The 20,865-nt window shown below is 51.9% G+C and overlaps 1 protein-coding gene across 1 annotated transcript in view; it reads right to left on the bottom strand.

The window, feature by feature from the left end:
- The window catches only part of HDGF (heparin binding growth factor), a 29,826-nt gene extending 13,948 nt beyond the window's left edge, over window positions 1–15,878 (bottom strand). The window contains exon 1 of the mRNA XM_074938145.1: window positions 15,760–15,878. Within this exon, the coding sequence (XP_074794246.1) occupies window positions 15,760–15,846 (87 nt within the window). The 5' untranslated portion in view covers window positions 15,847–15,878. The remainder of the gene's footprint in view (window positions 1–15,759) is intronic.
- Window positions 15,879–20,865: the final 4,987 nt, after the last annotated feature.

Genomic DNA, 20,865 nt, shown 5'->3' with positions numbered 1-20,865 from the left:
GGCAAGTCACATGCCTCCCCGTGCCTCAGTTTCCCCATCTGTAAAGTGGGCATCAGACCTACCTAAATCACAGAGCTGCTGGGGGGGAAGTTAGTTAAGGTTTGAAAAGGGGGTTCAGTAATCCTTGGTAGGAAGGCTGCAAAGGCACATCACAATATTCGGGCACATTTTAATATCATATACACAGTAGATTATGTCTAAGGTAACGGATTCTTTATTGGACAAGCGCAGAGCGAACAACAGTGCTAGAGAGCGCGTTAAAGATTAGCCAAGGTGCTTTGCAGGGTGAAGCAGAGCTGCTATTTTGTGACCTGGGGAGGCGATCCTGGCTCCGCTCCGGTGGTAGAACTCTCCGCTCCCACCCCAGTATTTAAAAAAAGCCCCTGATGCCAAAGCCAAAGCTCCTCCAAAGCCAACGAGCATTGGGGAGACCCAGACTCTTGGCAGCTGTTTGCTAACAAGAGTTACAAATCAATCAATAGGGACTTCAGTCAGGGGGAACCCAGAGTACAGTGTGTTCTGAATGGGCAAAGTGCTCACGTCTAGGAAAACCTAAGGGCCAGATCTGAACAATTCCCGGCGTGGGAATGGCCAGATGACGATGGATTGGATCGGGAGTCTACCCAGCGCAGTCTCCGGTCACTCTCAAGGCAGAGGGGCAGTGGGGTCCAGTGGGCAGCACACTGGAGTGGGACACGGGGGTTCTATGCCTAACGTGGGGCTGGCTTTTCAAATGCTCCGTGCCCAAAACGGAGGGGTGAATTTTCAAAAGAGCTTGGCTCCTGTTCTCCAGAGCTCCTTGGAAATCAGGCCATGACATCGCTCCATGCCTCAGTTTCCCCATCTATGAATGGATAATAATCCTTTCTTTCACCCATCCTTTGTTTAGGCTGTGAGCTCTTCAGGGCATGGGAAGCATCCGGCACAATGGGTCCTGATCTCAGCTGGTGCCTCGTGGTGGCTGCTTTAATACATACAAACCACAGAGAGGATGGGGGTCGGCTCATGAAGGCGCTGCGTTCACCACACAGGCTGCTCTACAGCCCTGAATTCCATGCACATATCAGCACCTTGACTTTACCCTCCTGGGCTGGTGAAACAGGGAGGTCGGTATCATCATCCTTGTTTAACAGATAGGGAAACTGAGGCACAGAACAGGAGAAGGACCACCAAGCTTTGCAAGAGCCAAGACAAGAACTCACTGATTTCCAGCTCCCAGTCTTCTGTTCTGGCCATTTTTATTATTACAGCACTGCCTAGCGGTGCCAGCAGTGCAGGGCCACTCTCGACCCGTATGCCTCATCGCTCCGTGTGGCAGGAACTCAGCTGCAACACGGCCCCCTGCCCTTCTGCGCGGGCTGGAGCTCAGCTCCCCCTGGCGTGCTGTGGGACCTCGGCTACCTGGCTCTTGTTCTGGGAAAGGATGGTCAGGTCGCCTCTCATCTACTCCTTGCTCCCGTTGCTGGGAGAGGACGCGCCAAAGCTGCAGGATCACGAAATATACCTGCCCGGTGACTGTAACCGCAGCCGGGGAAGCTGTTAGCCCGCAACAGACAGGAAGCAACAGGGTTTTCGATTTCAGGCTGTTTGCTGCCTCCCTGACCCCCCTGCCTCCCAGCCACCTAGAAAATCATGGAAACCCAAGTCATTTCACATGGATTTTGTGCACCTGGGTGTGGGGTGGGGAGGTTGGCTCCAGTGACACCCTGGACTGGGCCTTCTTGTTTTGATCTGTTCCCCAGGTGGATCTGTGCCTGGCTCTGCATTGAGATCTCACCCCCCCAGGGCAGCACCAACCTACAACACTCCAGTCACACCGGGGCAGAGCAGGGTGGCCCGCACGGAGGGCTGGGAGCCAGGAGCACAACACACAGGCTGGGGCCGGGTGGAGGAAAACTTCCTGACCCCACATCAGTTTAATTGCATGAGACTCTGTTTAATGCCAGCCTGCACCGGTGGGAATGGGGTGGATTCCAGTGGTGTCGTTGCACTCATGCACTGATGTAAAAAAGTGACTGGCCCCCTGTGAGACTTGCACCACTGCAAGGAATTTACCCAGATGTAACGACACGGGTGCAAAAATCCCACTGATCCCTTGAGCCTGCAGCGACCCAGCCCAAGAGTCTTAGCGCCTTGCCGTGTCTGCGGGTACCAGATAACCAGGGCCAGAAGGAGGCCAGATGCAAATAAGGAGTCACATGATGGGGACGCACTGGCTACTGTCTGGAAGTGAGGCCCCAGCTACGCTATTACAGTAGCTGCAGGGGGTACAGCGTGGCCTAGTGGATAGAGTACTGGATCAGGAGACCTGGATTCTATTCCCAGCTCCAGCACTGACATGCTCCAAGTCAACCCGCCTGGTGACTCAGTTTCCCCAGCTGGAAAATGAGACTAAACGACAGTGACCCCCTTTGTAAAGTCCTTTGATATCCACGGATGACAAGTCCAGCATAAGAGCTAAGTGCTACTGTATTAAAGTATCTTCACACTCCCTCACCGCCCTCCACCCCTCATATTAATGGATTTCATTCCTCCCATCCTCCCCGGGAGGCCGGGAAGCATTATCCCCAATTTACAGATGGGGAAACTGAAGCACACAGCGACCAAGGCCCAGATTTTTAAGGCCTTACAGGGCTCAGCATGGCAAACTTAACGCATTGAAGAGCCTAAGTCTCAAGTGCCTAAATCCATTTTGAAAATGAGGCTTTAGGCTCCTAAACCTGTTACATTTGCAACACTGAGCACAGCAATGCCTCAGTGCCTTTTAAACCAGAGCTGAAATGATTGGCCCAAGGTCCAACAGGGAGTCCATAGCAATACCAGGATCTGAACCCAAGATATCCTACTTCCCACTCTAGTGCCCTACCCGCTACCCTCCTTCCTACCTTGCGGGGGCGTGTCTGTGACTCCTGATATCACAGCACCCAGAGCTCTGCATCTCTGCCACCCGCCTTTGTCCTTAACAACCAGTGGTGCCCGCAGTCGTGCACACGTGCAGGGGTGCCAATCTGCCTCAGGCCCCCCATTTGAAAGCCCCCCCCCAAACCATCAAAGGGAGAGACGGTTGGGCCAAACCAGGGCCGAGCTGTGACCCCACATGCCAAGTCGCGATGTCCAGGGTGGGGAGCCAGGCCCAGCCCTGCGGGATAAGAGCCAATCCTGCGAGGCGAGTGTGCTTCACTTGTGCGAACCACGTGAAAAAATGTCTGGCAGGGGGGCACTGGACAGAAGCTCAGTGAGGCGACGCTGAGCGACGCTTCTTGTTGCTTTCCCCCACCGTTCTCCTCCGCGGCACTGGGGAGTCCCACCCACTCAGAGTAAGAGGCCTGGGCTGCGGGAGCGGGGATCGAACCCAGCTCAGCTGCCTGGCGATGCAGGGGGCAAGTCCTAAGCTACTGCACCAGCCGCCGCTGCTCACCCACACCAGACAGGCTGAACCCAGAAAGCTCGGTCATACGGTCACGTACGGACCGGGGAGAAGTGACTCAAGGCTGGTGACTAATCGAACTTGCCTCTGTTCAATGAGATGGCAGACAATAGGCAAGCTTCCCTGTCACCGCTCTGCACGTGCCCTCCAATCCCGCCCCCAGCCCCCTGCCACCCCAGCCCTTTCCCTGCGTGAGTGGGGCTCTCTCAACTTGCAGTGCCCCTGCTCCCCAGCCTCTGCCCTGCCCACCTCTGTCAGTGCCCTCTCAGATCCTGATTTGCAGCCCCCCTGCTATTCCAAGTCCTGGGTTTCCCACCCCTGCAACTGTGCCCACACTCCCCTGGGCCTCCCCTGATTCACAAGCTGTGCTAGGAGGCTGAGTGTCTGCAAAGTGCTTCGGGATCCTCAGATGATCAGCTAGTCTCTGTTTTGCAATATGAAAAGGCCCCATTGCTTCTGCTGCCCAGGCAGGAACGTGCCAGGCAGCAGCTGGCGATGGGCCGGCCCCAGCCAACCAGCAGCCCCAGCACGGCTGATGCGGGTTGGAATTGGTTCCCTAGCCTGATTCGATAGGACAAAGGTCAGGCCCGCCCTTCCACGCAGCTGTCACGCCCTAGGCTGTGCTAGCGAACTACAAGATCACAGGGTTTAATCTTTAAGAATTTGTGTTGTGTGGACCGCCTGCCTGCCTCTCCCCGCCCCAACCCTCCACCTCCGATATGAAAACCAAATGGGGGAGTGGGAGCTTGGCAAAGGTGTTCCCAGGTCTCAGACCCGCTTCGGAGCGGCTGTGACTAATCTTGAGCAGCGATGAGAAAGGAACAATGAGTCAGAGTCACAGCAGGCTAGCTCCTGATGCCATACACCCCGACCCAACAAGGACAATGCTGGCCCACAGCTCTCCTGGGGAGATTGAGACCCCAGGCCCTATTCTAGTGTTTGCACCATCCCGGCAGCGTAAAGGAGCCTTGGTGTAAACACGTGATGGGCCAAGAGTCTGACCACCCCTACCCCAGGGTCTGACTGACCTAATTCAAACCACACGGTACCCTTGGGAGATAGGGATTACACCCACTTTTACAAGTGGGTAAACTGAGGCAGCGAGGGGCCGAGCTACTCACCCTCAGTCACTTATTCTGTGTATTGCAGCGGCACCTCGAGGCGCCATGTGAGATCAGGGCAGTGGCAGAGCCAGGAGCAGAACCCAGGGCTCCTGGTGCAGGACCCTAAACACTAGCCCACCCAGCCTCTCCCAAAATAAGAGTCGATAGCAGAGATAACGCTGATTCTTGGGATTCCCTCTCCCTGCCTCCCCCAGGTCCGACCACTGGTCAGCACAGCATCCTTGTTCACCTTTAATCCCACTCTCCCAGCGCATGATTCAAGAGGAATCTGACTCCACTGGGCTTAGGATCAGGGCCTTCGCAGACCCCACTGCCTTCAGCTGGTGTTGCAGCCGTAACAAGGTGTTCCCCCCCTCCCCAGAAGCATCAGTGGCCATGTGCTCCAACTCCTCCTCTCCCCGCCCCCCCCCGGCGAGTGTTGTTATCCTCTTTTCTCCCAATCCTCCAGGGCCCTGCCTCCTTGCGCAGCCATTTACTCCAGCACCACGCGAGTGAGAGGCAGTGGCACCCCGACCCGGGAGTCGCTGTGTGCACGAGGCACGAACCCCGGGGGGCACCAGGGGCTGAGAGACGACGGGTGACATTTTCAAGAGAGTCTAAATGACTCCGGGCCCTGGGATCCAAGCCGGGGAATTGCCCAGTGCCCTTGTCTCCCTGCAGGATCAGGCCCGTCGGGGAACAGCAGGAGATGCACCCGGCCTGGCTGTCGCTGACAGCGCGCTCTGGGCGAGAGGGAATATCACCAACACCCACCGCAAGGCCCTAGAGCAGCGTAAAGGAGCCTGGGTGCAAAGGAGAATCAGGCCCCTGGGGTTTCATGTTTACATTTAATCAGCAGGAAGGTCAGGCAGCAACCCAGCTGCCGCGCACAGGCTCTGTGCAGGGAGAGGTCGCAATAACCTGGGGCTCCTTTATCTTTTCCAGAGGATTGCTCAGCCTGCTTGTGCTCAGTGGCTTTCCCTGGGCCGACTTTCTCCAGCTCCCACTTTCACTTTCAGCTCCCAGTTGCGGCTCTTCGTAGGGGACGGGAGTCGAGCCATCAGCGCACTGGGGGTCTCTCTTCCACTGCTTCTTATGGGAACTCGGGCATAGCTCTTCCCACCCCAGGCCCATGCCTCAGTTTCCCCACTTGTAAAATGGGGGATCATGACCCTCACGGGGCACACGGTGAAAATTCAGAGCAGTGCGACAGGCGGACAATGTTTGTTACCTAGAGTGTCGGGGGCAGGGCGTGCGGCCTAATGGCTAAAGCGCTGGAGTGGGACTCAGGAAACCTGGCCTCCCTGCTGGGCGACCTTGGGCAAGTTGCTTCCCCTCCTGTCCCTCAGTTTCCCTTCCCCTTCTTTGTCTCTCTTGGCTATTTAGATTGTAAGCTGGTTAGGGCCTCTTATTATATGTCCGTACAGCACCGCGCACAATGGGGTCTTGGCCCACGAGTGGGGCTCCCAGCCACTACCGCCATGCGAATGGCAAAGACATGCCCCGCTGCCCTCTGCCGGATGGAATCTGAGCAGTTCAGTGGCGTATCAGAGGCCCTAGACTGCACTCCGCAAGCGGGTGATTCTCCCATAGCTCAGAACAGGAGGCCGAGAGTTCTGTCTCCGCGGCTTCCAAGCCATGCCAAGAGGCCATGGCAGGGAATGCGATCCCGGGCTTGGTACCGTAGCATTTTTAGCATATGCCGAATCCTTGAATGCCAGAGTCCCCGCTTTAGAGAGAGGCCGGCTCCCCCAGCAAGGGATGCTGCTCTGACAACAGCCCCGGGCCCTGCCCAGAGAAACAGGGCTGTGCGGGAGGGAATGTGACAGGCCTGAAGAACAGGACAGAGAAAAGAAAATAAGGCTGCACTCCCCCTCTGCCGCCCGAGAGCCCCAGACATCCCCTCAGCCAGCCTGGCATGCGACGCATCCGCATTACTGCACGTCCCACACACTGGGGAGGGGGAGGGGGGCTGGGCTGGCTCTGCAGAGGGGCACCTGGTGGATTGGAGCAGTGAGCAGTTTGGAGGCTCCCAGCAGTGCGGAGAGGAGATGGGCAAGGCGAGACCAGATTAACTCCCATGGGCTCTGGGGCAGTATCTGCTCCGTGTGGACGCACCGGTTGAGGCACCTTTCCAGGATCACGCCATGCGAGGTGAACAGACGTCCACCAGGACAGGCAGAGGCTGGGCTGGGGGCAAACACACTCATGTCATCTGCCTTCCCAAGCAGGACTCCAAACCAGCTCTCTCGGGTGGGTGGCAAAAGGCTACTTGGAGAGTCATGGAGCTCCCTGCGTATGCACAGAAAACCAGCCAGGTTCTAAACTCAGTGTCAAGCCAGAAAAACTCTGGAATTAAATCAGCATCTCCGAGATCGAGATCCAGATGGAAAATCTGTTGCAGTCTCATTTATTGAAGAGAACTTCACCCCAGAACTAGCGTCGAGTGAGAATTTCCCAGCCGGGCTTTTTCCCACTGGAAAACACTGTCGCATTGAAATGGAAACTTCCCGCGGGAACACGGTGACTTTGACAAAATGTCAGGGTTTTTTGGGGGGTGGGGTGGGGAAATCAAAACGAAGCATTTCGATAAGATCGTAATGCTCAATTTTTGCCATCTGCAGAAGAGAGCATGTTGACTTTCCATTTTGAAATTGGACAGCCTAAATTACAGTTGACGTTATAAGCGATAATACAATGAACATTTCCAAAAAAAAAAAAAAAAAAAAAACAACCCGTGAAAATTCCTTTTTGCGGGAAATTCGGAAACTCCGATGCCGAACGAAAGCCATCTTGGAAGTCACGGAAGAGACAATAAGAGGAAGAGCCAGCCCGGGCCTGAAGAAGGCCCTGAGATTGGGCACCGTGCTGTGGGGGAACAGAGGCTGAGTGAGGCCTTCAGGGTGATGCATTTGAAGTGCTGGGTGTGCATTGAGGAGAAGCTGCCCATGCTGCCCGTTCCCCCGGGGTCTGGGGTGGTGTCACTGGTGTGGCCGACCCAATTGGCTTCCTTGGGGTGTTTGCTGGTTTAGTTTGGGAAGGAGGTGGGCCAGTGCAAGCTAAGCAAGGTCCGCCTCGCTCTGCGACTGGATGGGAAACCCACCGTCCTGCTGGAAGTGGTACTGGTGATTCGATAGGATCCACGCGTCCCCTGGAGTCTGTACGAACCTCCCCCTCAGCCACAGCGCTGGAGGAAGCAGTGCGTGTGACTCAGTAGGGGGCGCTCTCCCTTCATCGTCAGTGCTAGGGGTGGGTTGGGTGCCCGGTTAAACGCAGCAGCTCTTGATCACAGCTGATCTGTTAGGCCGGGACCTTAACGTGGGAATCCCAGGCACGTTCAGATCCCATCTCCTTAACTTACCCCCCTCATTCTGGGCTGATAAGACCCTTCCTCTCATCAGTCAGAGAGAGGAAAACGCTTGGGAACGTATCACACTGGCAAAGCCCAACAAGACTTTATTACGGGGGGAATTTCCAATAGCAAGGCAACGTGGCCAGATCCACCCACAATCCTTATACCAGCATCAGTGCATCAGCTAGGGGCATGATTTTCTCACCCATCTAGTTATACCAGTGCAACTCCTAGCATAGACGCAGCTATACCAGTACAAAGGTACCTTAGCCCAGTTTAATTTATTCCCCTTCCTGTACGGGACTAACTCCCCCAGTTTAAGCACCTTTATACCAGTATACCTGCACCCTCGCTGTATCGCTTTAACTAGACCAGAGTCATTACAAAGGTTCTGCTGTTTTGCGTAGACAAGGGCTAAGCAATTTGCCCAAGGTCACCTTTGTGCTCCCCAGATTCCAGGGCCCCACTGCCAATCGCAGCAGCCTCAAGGCTGCTCTTATTTAACGCTCTGTTTCTGTGCCCCCCGGGAAGCAGGGAATAGCCACAGTGCAGGGTGGGTGCAGGGTTACGACAGTCCCATACCAGCCAGGGGGTTCCCCTACTCAAGGGGCAATTCTCAAGGGGCCATTTCAACCCCTTCAGCTGCCAGAGTGGCCTCAGCACCACTGAGGATCAGGGGCCCCCCAGAGGCACAAGGTAACAGACCTATCCCAGGTGGATCCAAAGCTAACACGGCTGGAATCTGGGAGTTCAGACCCCGGCAGGGTCTCCCAGGGAAGCCGCTGGGAGCCAAGAGCGCTCGGCACTACGCCGGGGCACGCTGTACCCTGCAGAATCGGGCCCATAGGCTGCTCAACCAGACCTTTGCGGCAATCAGTGGCCCCTGGCTAAAGCAGTGCCTCGACTTTGTCCAGGCGGGGCCACCTCTGCGCACCAGCCTGGTTAGAAAGCTGCCCTGCCCACCACCGAGAAGGGCGTGGCTCAGACAGCGTTATCCAGGAGGGCCTGGCTGCTGCAGAGGGCAGAACGCAGCGACCCAGGGGCCCACCCTGGAGCCGCTCCCACTCCAGCACCGCACCCAGCCTCTGTGCTTGTATCTGGAGCGAAACGTCAGGACTCGCCCTGCAGGCCAGGACAGACGGGGCGAGGCTGGTTCTGCACTCGAGGCACTTGCCTGGGAGAGCCAGGTTCAATTCCCCGCTCTGCCAGACGCCACATGCCCTTGGGCAAGTCCCCTGTCGTTAACAGATGGGGAAACTGAGGTTAACCGAGGGGAGGCAAGAGGAGGAAATTCAGGTGACTGCGGGCAGTGCACAGGTAGCCCGAGCGTACAGCGACGCGGGGCGAGACTGGAAGCCAGAGAGGACCAAGGGGTCTGTCTGAGTCCAGCAGCCACAATAAAAAAGCCTCTTTATATTCAGCCAAGCCCTGTCCTTTTGCTGCTTCTGGGGATGCAGCCGCCCCCTTGCTCTGATGGCGGGGCCGAGACCAAACCCGGGATCCCGGTCAGAATTTGGCAGGCCGGGTTCTGCCTCGCTCTCGAAGGATCGAGAGAGAAGAGAGCCCCGGTGGCTTCGCTGCAAGGAGACAGCAGCGGCCTGGGTGCCGATTTAGATGGTGTTTCCCTTTAAGAGGCTCCCGACTAGTTTCTTGCCTTTCAGAACAAATGGCGCGGCCTGCAGAGACCAGCTCCTTAAAGCGGCAGCGGAGCCTGGGGCCTGCAGCAACAAGGCCACCAGGATCCGGTTTCTCGTTTAAAGAGGCAGGGCGCACAAGCAAGGAAGCGCCAAGAACAGTTGAAGGGCCCGCTCCTGCAGGGTGCCAAAGATCCACCTCCTCCCCGCACAACCTCAGCACCGAGGAGCCCTGTGTGCAGCCAGCAGCATGAGCCTTCTACTTAAGCCTCTTGGGGCCACGATTCTGAAAGGTGCTGAGCACCTCCCCCCCCCCCTCCACTTCTCCCCCAGAAGGATCAGGAGCAAACCTGCAACACCTCCTCTGAATTGTCTGTAAATAATGTGGCTGTAATTAAGAAGGGACTTGGATCCCATAGCTGCAGAGGGGATGTCCCTAAGGTCGGGAACGCAGAGCGACTGCAGCAGCTGTGTGTATCCTTGTATTGCTACCTGCACGGATAGGCCCCCACGGAGACCAGGGCTCCATCGTGCCAGGGGCTGCACAGACAGAGGGAGATGCAATCCCCGCTCCGCAGAGCTGGAATTCTGAATCGACACAACCAAGGTCTTAAAATCAAGAGGAAGAGCGGCTCTGTGCTTAAAGAGCTGGGCTACGAAGATCTGGCTTCTATGCCCATCCTTACCACTGGCCTTCTGGGTCACTGTCCCTCTTGGTGCCTCAGTTTCCCCTCCAACTTCTTGTCTATATTTAGATTGTGAACTCTTTAGGGCAGGGACGGTCTCTTATCACACGTACATACAGTGCCTGGCACCATCTGTCTTGGTCGGGGCCCCTAAGTGCTACCATAATAGGTGTAATGATTAGTATGGAGACCAAAGGCATAGAGAGATGGAGCGACTGGACCCAGCTGAGCCTGGAAACTGAACTTTGATCTCCTGAGTCCCAGGCTAGCACCTCAACCCCAAAGCCAACCTTCCCCTCCATCCCTTAGGTTACAAATATTATTTCATGGGTTAGGTTTGTTTGGATTTTTTTTTCTTTTAGGCGGTTGGGGTGACGACGGCCGTTTGGTGGGCCTTTCAAAGCTGCCCAAGTCCCATAATGGCAACTGGGAGTTTAAACCCACTGGGGATCCCGATAAATCTCAACCTAAAACTAACAAGACATGTTAACAATGAAAGCTGGGCAGTCATATTAATTACAGTACAGCCTAGGGACCAGCCAAGAACTCCATTGTGCTAGGCCCTGTACAGGCTCCCAGAGAGCTCCTGTCCTGAAAGAGCCGATGACCTAACTGAGCTATGATCTAAATAAAATGGCTTTCAAGCAGTCCCCCCTGGTCACACCTCCCTCCTGTTTATGCCTCTCTATTTTTAATTTATTGATTGTCTCTTTAGATTCCGCTCTCACCTGATTTAGACCCTGGGTTTTTTGCACAAATGCACCAGACCAAAACACATTAAAAAAAAATCTTAAAGGTTTAAAGAAATTGGCCCATTTTTTGTGTGAGCAACCCTGCTCGGTTTACTCACACAAGTAATGGGATTATCTGTGGGTAGGGTGACCAGATAGCAAGTGTTAAAAAATCGGGATGGGGATGGGGGATAATAGGTACCTATATAAGAAAAAGCCCCCAGAATTGGGACTGTCCCTATAAAATCGGGACATCTGTCACCCTATCTGCGGGAGTAAGGCCAGGAGTATCTGCCCTTCCAAGGCTGCATCCTGCAGAGATTTCCTGCCCTGACTAAGGATTGCTCACTGGCAAAGGAGGTGCAGGATATTCCCAGTGCTTACTACCAGGAGCAAATCTACTGGGTCCTATTCCCCACTGCCCTGAAGCTTGTCGGGTTGTTTACACCAAGGCAAACAGAGAGCAAAACACTACGGCTGTGATGTGGGAGCGTTTTACATCACTTTGCACTGGTGTGAACGGCTACACAAGGCACAGGGAACAGAGGATCCGGCCCCCCATCTTCACATGGCTGTGAAGGGACAAGCTTGATCCTGCCATCAGAGAAATAATCGCCCGTGAGCTCTTCGGGGCAGGGCATGTCTCTCGCTGTGGGTCTGTGCAGCACCCGGCACAATGGGGCCCTGACCGGGGCCTCGAGCTCTTACTGGCCTACAAACAATAATAATAATAGAGCGGTTCTTTGTGTGCACTGCGCGGATCACATGCCCAGTATGAAACCTGCCTGTGTTCCCCTCCTCCCCCACGCACTCGTTTTATAATTTGATCTGCAGGGAGCTCAGACAAGCTGGCTCCCCCCGCAGAATTCCCAGTGGAAATCTCAGCGCCCGATTCCCAGTGACACCGCGGAGAGGCCCGCTTCGCCCCGCCCTGAGGCGCGTCAAGGGGCCTTAAAGTGCGTGCTCCTGTAATTCACCCCTTCCACACACTCCTAGGCCCCTCTGAAGAGGAGAATCAAGCCCCCAAGGCCACACGCAGCCAAAGGAAGAGATTTTCCTCTCCTGAAGCAAAACTCCAGCCGGGAATGAAAAGACACATCCCTTTGGGAGGTCCCAGAGAAACGCAGCAAGCCTCTCACACTCCTTTTTGGCAACCCCCTTAATCAGGCTGGGAGAAACGTAACAGATTCGAAGAGCAACATCCATGCTCCCCTCAAGCCAGAGATCAAAAGCTCCCGAACAAGAACTCGGCCCATGCTGCCCCCTTCCCGTCCCCCCAAACAACACCCCCCCACACACGGAAAACATTCTGATTCTGAGGATCACTTGTTGGCTCCTCCTCGAAAAGCTGCTTTCAAACACATTTCCAGGCCAGAGCCAAGTTATAATCCCCCTGCCCCTCCCCCCACGGTATGAAACCAAACAGAAGTAATTCCACAAAAGCCAGGAGGGGGTGGGGGTGGGGGGCTGCGCAAAACTCAGGCTTTCAAACAAGCTGCTCTTTGGGTCGATTTTTCCATTTGAAATCGCTTTCGTTTTCAGCCTGTCCTGTCTACACCGAGGAGGAAGAGGGCGGGGGCAAATCCTCCAAGGAAATTTTAAACTGCATCATCAACCGCTTAAAAATAACCAGCAACGTATTCTGAAGCAAGAGTCTGTCTTCCCCACCCTCTCACTCCGGAGCAACTGGATTCCTGGCGAAGTCTGTCTCTTAAAGACCTGGAGCTGGCTGCCGTTGAAGTGCATGGTGAAGGCTCTTGCTGTCTTTCTGTAAGAGCCCAGGATCAGGCCCCAAGGAGCCCAGATAAAGCAGCTAGGAAAACCACCCCCTCCCCGGGCAGCTCCTGCTGCAGCCCCTGCTCACACCTATGTCTGGGGACATCAGCAGGGCTCAGGAGAGCAAGGGTGGAGGCCCCAATTCTGCAAAGCGTTGGCACATGCTTAAATCCCCGGCTCTCAGTTATGTACGCGCGCCAAGTGCTTTGCTGGATCTGGACTTAGGCCTGCACACCAGCCCGATCTTACTCCTGTTTATTATTATTAAACGACGACAGTATGGCAGAGCCCAAAAGCCTGGATCGGGACTTTGCCATTGGCTTGGATGGGCCTAGCCCGGGGAGCAGCAGAACACTCCCCCAAAACGCTCCAAATATTTATATTGATTTTTAAAACGTTGCTGTTCACACATGCTCCAACCAGCCCCACCCTGGTTCCAGTTCAAACAAGGGCAGAATTCCTGCCAGCTGCAACAGAATCAGGCTCGCTGCACAGCCTGGAGAGGCCCCGATCCTGAGATGGGAGCTACGCCAGGGGTCCAGAGGCGCTGATCGGATTGCAGAATCGGGGCAATCATGTAGGAATCCCACTTTACAATATCCAGCTGTTCGGACACAGCCAATAACATCAAATCAGGCTCGTTATGAAATAACAAAAGTACTTTTAACCTGAGCAGCACCACTTGGGAGTGAAATTAAATTATAACCAATGCACGACTTCTTCGGCACCTTAACCCTATGGCTGTGTAACCCCATTCTGTACCAGGGCAGCGCGACTGCACTATAGGGTTTTGCACTGGTGTATCATCACCCATGTAGTTCCACTGGGGTACAATTCCCTAGCCCAGCCTCACGGTATCTGGCACACCACATGACTCCAAGGACCCCACATGTGCTCGGAAATACCACGTGGGACTTACGTTACAATCAAGCCACACACACAAAACAGGGCCCCGATGCCAGTAAGGGAATCAAATGGTCAGAAGTCTGAGCTTGTGGGCCTAGGACCCAGGTCTATTAATAGAGTTTCACTCTAACAGAGGCACAAAAACTAAACTAGGTCAAAATAAGGAGGAAACATCTGATCTGAAGTACTGGTTTGTTTTTTTCTGCCGTTAGTTTGAACTAATGAAGAAAACACACGTCCACATTTGTGTTACCAGCTTATAAGATATGTCGTCTGCAGGCCTGGTCTGACAAACCTCCTCCCCCCCCCCGCCCCCCACAAAGCAGGCAACAGACCAGCACACGTGCTTCCAGAATTACCCCTGCATTTCCTAGGCTGAGCCAACACAGCTTCGTAGAGAAAGTTTCTTAGCGCTAGCTGGGCATTTGCTTTTTAGTACCGTGCAAAATTAAAATTCCAACCAATCACACGACAAAGGAACCCCCAAAAGGGCCAGATCCTGAGCTGGTGTAACACATGGGCACTACTTTACACGATCTGGGGATTTGGCCCATAGGGCCCAGGGCACCTAAATGGAACTACTGTGCCTTTAAATGAAATTTACAAGATAAATAAACAAGAACCCTTAAAGCTCTGACAAAGACTGCAAAAGCAGTTACCAGTGACCCCCTGATTATAGCCTTAATTCTATTTGGAGTCTAATATTACAAAAATAAAGAAGAGCTCTGTTTGTTGCACTGAAGATGAAATATGACAATCCCCATTGGTACCCCCTCCAGTTCCCCTCCTCCCACTAAAACACAACAGGGAAAGTCTAGTTTCACTTACTGTCTCCAAGGAGATTAGCAAAAAAATGCAGGAGACCCTCCTAGCAGGAAACTCTGAATACAACCGGGTTCACTTTTTAAACAAACTGCATCATTAGCAGGCAACAGACCAAGTGATATTTATTTTTAAGTTGCAGCCGCTTTTAGCGCTGATGGAATAATAATGCACAATCATAGAAAATATGGAGAAAGGTGCAGTCATATAAAGCAGCCACAAAACCACAAGGTATATATTTATTATAGTCTACTTTGACTCCCAGCCACATGTGTATGAACTAATTTCTGTTCCCAGAGATGTGTACTGCACAGCATGAAAACAGACAGGACCATGTAAACACTCATGGAGCACTAAAAATATCCATCTGGCTTCCATATATTTATGAGCTTTTGTTTCAGAGCAATATATGTATTGTCCAGCATGAAAACGCACAGGGCAGCATATATAAACACACATTAAAACAAAGTAATAGATTAACTTAGTTATAAATCTACGTCGTTTCCTACCTATTTATTATATGGTCTAATTCCAGGTTTTGCGCTCACACAGAGAGCAGCATATACACTGAATTTCTTTTTTCTGTATAATTTATCTGACCTGATTTCACACAAACTATATGAAATACACCTCTCACGTGGAAGCTGAAATTTGATCCTATGAAAAATGGCTGAAAAGAGAGATGAAGAAACTACAAAACCTGAAAGCCGATATTACACTCTCTTGGGCATAGGTAAAATTGAGAGTTATACAGATAATCTTAGGGGTTATAATCCTTGGAAAGCAGGGCAGTGCTCCACTTGTAATCTGTAGGCTCCAGGGCCCTGTTCTATCCCAGTTTTTATAGTGTTATCATCTAATCTCTGTTTTCCAGGGCTGGTCTATATAGGTTCCCTGGCTACGTTTAAATTTCAGATCCACAGAGGTTTATAATCTAAATCTCCCTCCCCAGGTGGTGCCCCACTTCCAGGTCTCCTGGCCCCCATACCTATGAACTCCCAGGCTAGGTTTATAATCCCATGCACGGGCTGCGTCCCACTCCAGATCCCCAGGCTCCCTCCCAGATCCCCAGGCTCCCAATAATCTAAAACTACGAGCTCCCCTGCCCGGCTCAACGTGCGCTCTGCCCGGCGGGGGGTGGGTGGGAGCCAGCCTGGGCCAGCCGTGGGCGCTGAGCCTGGTCGGCCTTGCACCCCCCGTGCAACGTGCAAAAGCCCGCGTTATGCAACGGAGAATCCCACTGAAGGGGGGCAGTGTCGACCCCCCTCCCTTTGCACACAGCCGCCCCCCCCCAGCCCCGATCCCCCTTGCAGGCTCCTTACCCTAGCAGGCCAGTGGGGGTAGCCCTTCATCTTGGCAAACACCAGGTCCCCGCATTTGTACTCCTTCTGCCTGTTGGACCGGGACATCTTCGCCTTGAGCGCCAGGCTGCTGGAAAGTGGGGGGGGGGGGGGTGCGGGCTTAGGTAGTGGGGGAGGAGGGTGAAGTTTGGAGGCAAACCCCAGCGATCCGGCGAGCGGCTCTCCCCCACCCCTCCGGAGAGCAAGCGGCCTGGGGGGGCTGGGGTGGGGGGGGGACACGGGAGCCGGTGGTGCTAGAAGCAGGTTGGCTCCCGGGAGACGGGTCGGTACCCCATGCAGTTGTTTGTGTTTGAAATTCAATTGCTCCCTCCCTTCCCCACCCCCCTCCCGGTGGATGCGATCGGAGGCTCGTTTGCTGATGCCTCGTCCCAGGCACACCGCTTGGTGTGAAGCTCCCCCCCTAAGGCGGAGCAAAAAGCCGGGGGGGGGGCTACAGTCAGCAGGCTGAAGGCGCAGAACTCAGAGCAAACAGATACAAAGCGGGGGGGGGGGGACTCGAGAGAGAGAGACTCCGGCCTGCAGACGGTCAGGTGCGAGCAAACACAAGTTGCAAAGAGCGAGTCCGTCGTTGCTACATTTGTCTTGTAGCAAAAGCAAATATTCCGAATCATCAAGTATCCAGGCAGGGGTGGCTTCCGGGGAGGGATCTGGCTACAGTTGTTGCAAATCAATAATTGATAGTTTAAAAAAAAAAACCAACAACAATCAATGAAGTGTCCAGCTCCCAGGTTGGGGAGGTGGAATCCAGCGACCCTTTGTCACGTTGTCAGACAATTATTAGTCCTACAAATACAGCATCCAGGTGACTTCTTTGGAGGTTCGGGGGGGGGGGGGATATTTGGCTAGATTTGTCTTGTCGCAAACTAATGACAATAGTTATTAAAGTATTTAGCCGGGGGGGGGGGGAGCCTCTAGCTAGAGTGGGCGGGGTTGTACCATAATAATTAGCTAATGACAAAATATCTGGCTTCTAATGAATTACGAACAATCTGGCAAATGATTATACAGGATTTTGGTCCACGGTTTTCAAGGTAAAGCCACAAATATTCAGCAACAGTTTCCTCTCTCCTTGCCTTGGAATTAACTCAAAAGCTGGCCCCCCAGTCTTGCAAAAATGTATACACCTGCTTAACTTCACATATGTACCAACCCTACTGTCATCAACTGAATTTATGCCCAGGCATAAAGCTCAGCATGTGGCCATCATCAGGGCCTGAGCTGATTTCAACTTGTCTGCTGCCCTGGTCTTGCAAAGAGCTCTGGGACAATTTGCAGGGTCAGGCTTTTGCTTTAAATCCAGAAAAAATTAATGTAGTTAAGATCCCCATTTCCCCAACCACTTAAGCACCCAGATAACTTTCCATTTGTGAGTAGCTCCACTGAGTTAACTGAGGCTTACAAAGTGTATTTAAGTTACTCACTCATGTCAGTGATTGCAGGAGCTGGGCCTAAATGTGTCTTGTTGCAAACAAGGTAGGAAAAAATATTGGAAAAGAAGAAAATACAAGATAAGCCAACTAAAGATACTTTATATGGACAGAACGTTCTGGTTCAGAGCTTCTATTGGTCCTGTACAAACAAATAAGTAAATAAACTTTCCAGCTACAGTTATGAACAATGGCACAAATACTTAAAGCCCCAACAATGAAGCTACTTATGTGTATGTGTCAATTTGGCCAACTCTGGCTATATTTACTGTGTTCCTTAAAGCTGGAGTCATAGGATTAGGTAAGAATCTTGGCTTTCATTTAAAGAAGAGATGTTTCTAGCCCTTTTGGTTGCAAATAAAAGCTTGGAAATGTGACCCGACCCTCCCCCCCCAAGGCTCCAAAATGAAAAGGGGAATAAAAAGAACCCAAAATGTGTTGTTGTTTACAATCTCGTGATTTTTAAGCCAATGGCCTGCTTGTGTGGTTCCAATTCCAGGGTCAGGGCCTTGAATAAAGGGACTACTCACAGTGTGTGAAGTCAAGCCTGTGCGTAAGTCTTTGCAGGATGGCAGCCAAAGTTGTGAACAGACCAGAGAGTTTTAAGTTAGAGTCCATCGGGGTGGGAGGTTATTGAGTTGTTAATGTCTGATTCATAAGCTCTCTCTACCACACATTTCCCCAACACTAAAATTAAAAGTAGCCAGCTTAAATCAGGACTGAAACTGATGCATATTGGGGATTTCCACTTCTGTACTCCCCGTTCCATTTCATCAACAGACAGTCGAAAGAGCAGGGCTAGGGGTTGAATGGGGAGAGCTCCTAGCAGCTGAGGGCTTGATCTTGCAAGGGGCTGAGGTCCAGATCCTCAAAGATAATTACACACCTAAAACTCCCATTCATTTCAACAGGAGACGGGCATCTAACTACCTTTGAGGATCTCAGCCTGACTGCTTTGGCCCTGACCCAGCAAAGCATTTAAGTACATGAGCAGTCCCATGGAGTTCAATAAGACTACCCAGGTGCTTAGCTGTAAGTAAGTGCTTTGCTGGGTCAGAATCAGAGTGCTGGGTACCTTGCTGGATCAGGGTCTTAGTCAGCTGGTAATTTCCCCCCAATGGCTTTAATAATAATAATAAAAATTAATTAATAATTAATAATTAGTATTAAAGTAGTGGCTAAAGGCTCCAGCTGAGAGCAGGTCCCCATTGTGCTAGGGAGTATTCACAGCAAGAGACAATTGTTCTCCAGGAAGCTTCCAGTCTCAATAGACAAGACAGACAAAGGGTGAGGAGAACGAAATTCTATTATCCCCATTTGCAGGTGGAAAATCCAGATTTAATTAAAAAATTAGGTCTCTATTATTATTAATTATTATCATTATTCTTGTATGTGTATTACCATTAGTCCTAGCCCTTGTGGTCACAAAGATAACTTCTGATGCAGGAACCAGCTGTAAACCGAATCAGTGAGGTCTACCTGCGTTTGCCACCCGCCTGAAACAATAACTCCAAGAGGTCTGAACGTTCCTATTCCTCTCAATGGGTTGATCATTCTGAAGCCTCATGATGACAATTGTAATGCTAATGCTGCAAACTACAGTATCTCACTGCTGGAAGAGAGGGAGGAAGGGAACCGTTTTATCTCACTGGAGAAGAACCATTCCCAGCTTCTTAAGAGTTTCCTTTATCATCCGTGTCTAGAACCATCTGCTTCAGCCCCAAAGTCTGGATGCTTCATCCCATCTGGTGATTGTGGTTGGCTCCCCAGTAGCATTTCTTTCACCTCCCGATGTGACAGAAGACAGAAGGGACTGTCCCCTACCGTGGGCCAGATCATGCCACTATGACTCTCACTAGATTGTGCCTTATGCTTGGCATAATCTCACTGAAGTCAAGGGGGCTACTTGAGGAACAGTGTACTACTCAGTGTGAGTAAGGGTGTGATAATTAACCCTCTGTCTATGGACAGCATCTAAAACAACAGGGCCCTGATCCTGGCTGAGGTCAACCCTTAGAAGTCCCAACTGAGATCAGGGTCCCATCATGCTAGGCACTGTGTGTGCACATAGAGAGAGACAGCCCTTGCTCTGGAGATCTTTGCAGTCTAAATAGTCAAGACAGACAAAGGGGGAGAGGGAAAACAGACCCAGAGTGGGGAACAGCTTTGTCTGAGGTCAAACAGCAGATTTGTAGCGGAGCTGGGAATACAACCCAGGTCTCTGACTTCGTCTCAAGAGCCTAACCACTCGACCAGGTTGCTGCCGATGCTAACATAATATAATTATAGTTATCTAAGTAAATCAAGCAAATGTATAGAAGGAGAAATCACTCCTCCCCATTATTCAAAGTTAACACAACCGTATAAAACTAGCCACATCACAAACATAGTAACCAAAGCCCCTTCCGCTTGATTACAGCTCAATAAATCTGAGGCATAGCTGCTCCGTGTTGCCACCTAGTGATGTGGACTTGTGAACATCCCAAAAAAGCTCCCACAGTAACTCTCAGGACAACCTCTCTCCTCTTTTGTTTTAAGAAAAGGAGTGCTTGTGGCACCTTAGAGACTAACCAGTCTTTGGAAGCTCAGGATAGATTTTTGAGATGGGTGTCAAAGGGGGTGGGAGTGAAGTCCTGACTCTAACTTCACTCATGACACTAAACTTCCATTGACTTCAGTGGGAGTTTTGCCTGAGAAGTGACTGCAGAAGTGGACCTAATATGAGCTTCTATAATTTTTTGGTTGTTGTAAGTTTCAGTGGAAATGGTTTTCATTAGCTTGTGAAAAGAGAGAGAGCAGGAAGAAGATTTAAACATTTTCCAGCTGTGATGGAAACCCAGTCTCTCTCTCAGTAGCATATAAAGGCCCCAAGATCAGGGCCCCATTGTGCCAGGCACAGTGCATCCATGTAGTGAGAGAGAGAGACAGCCCTGCTCTGAAGACTTTACAATTGAAATAGACTAGGCAGAGGATGGGTTAATATTTCTGTGTCACAAACTGGGAACTGAGGCACTCACAGGGGAAACAACTCTGTGAGGTCACACCATGAGTCTGCAACAGTGGCAAGAATTGAATCCTGCTCTCCTAAGTACCAAACCACTACCTTAACTGCTAGACCAGTCTTCCTCTAGCATGCTCTAACATGGCCAAGAGAGTAAAACTGACTAAAAACAAGAGTGAAACCAACCAGTTTCATTTCGCTGTGCCAGTTTAGAAGAAATGGAGAGGAATTCACAATAAAGATCATAATCAGTAAGAAGTAAATTTGGAGGTTAACCTTCTTTCAGCTTCTGAAACCTGAGATCTTCATAACCCAGGGGAGAACATCCATTTTTAACACAGCAGGGACTTGCCAGTTCTTCAAGCTAATGTCTAGGGGCTGGTGGCCAACTGCAGATTAGCCAAATACCCAACCCTTCGAAAGTGGTAGAATTAAGGCACCGGCATCACAAAATGTATTTTGCTAATTTCTCTTGATTTCACTTTAATTATATATGTTAACGGTTCACAGCATACTAGCAAATGGGCTTCAGTGGGCTTTGGATCAGGCTCCACATTTGCGAAGAGGAAGAAGATCTCAAGTCTTCATACTGCTCTTGTATGTCTGGGGGACCTCCACTGAAGTCACTGGAGTGCTACC

Source organism: Natator depressus, chromosome 24 (assembly GCF_965152275.1).
Source record: "Natator depressus isolate rNatDep1 chromosome 24, rNatDep2.hap1, whole genome shotgun sequence".
Lineage (NCBI taxonomy): Eukaryota > Metazoa > Chordata > Testudines > Cheloniidae > Natator > Natator depressus.
This window is presented reverse-complemented; position numbering and strand designations above follow the sequence as displayed.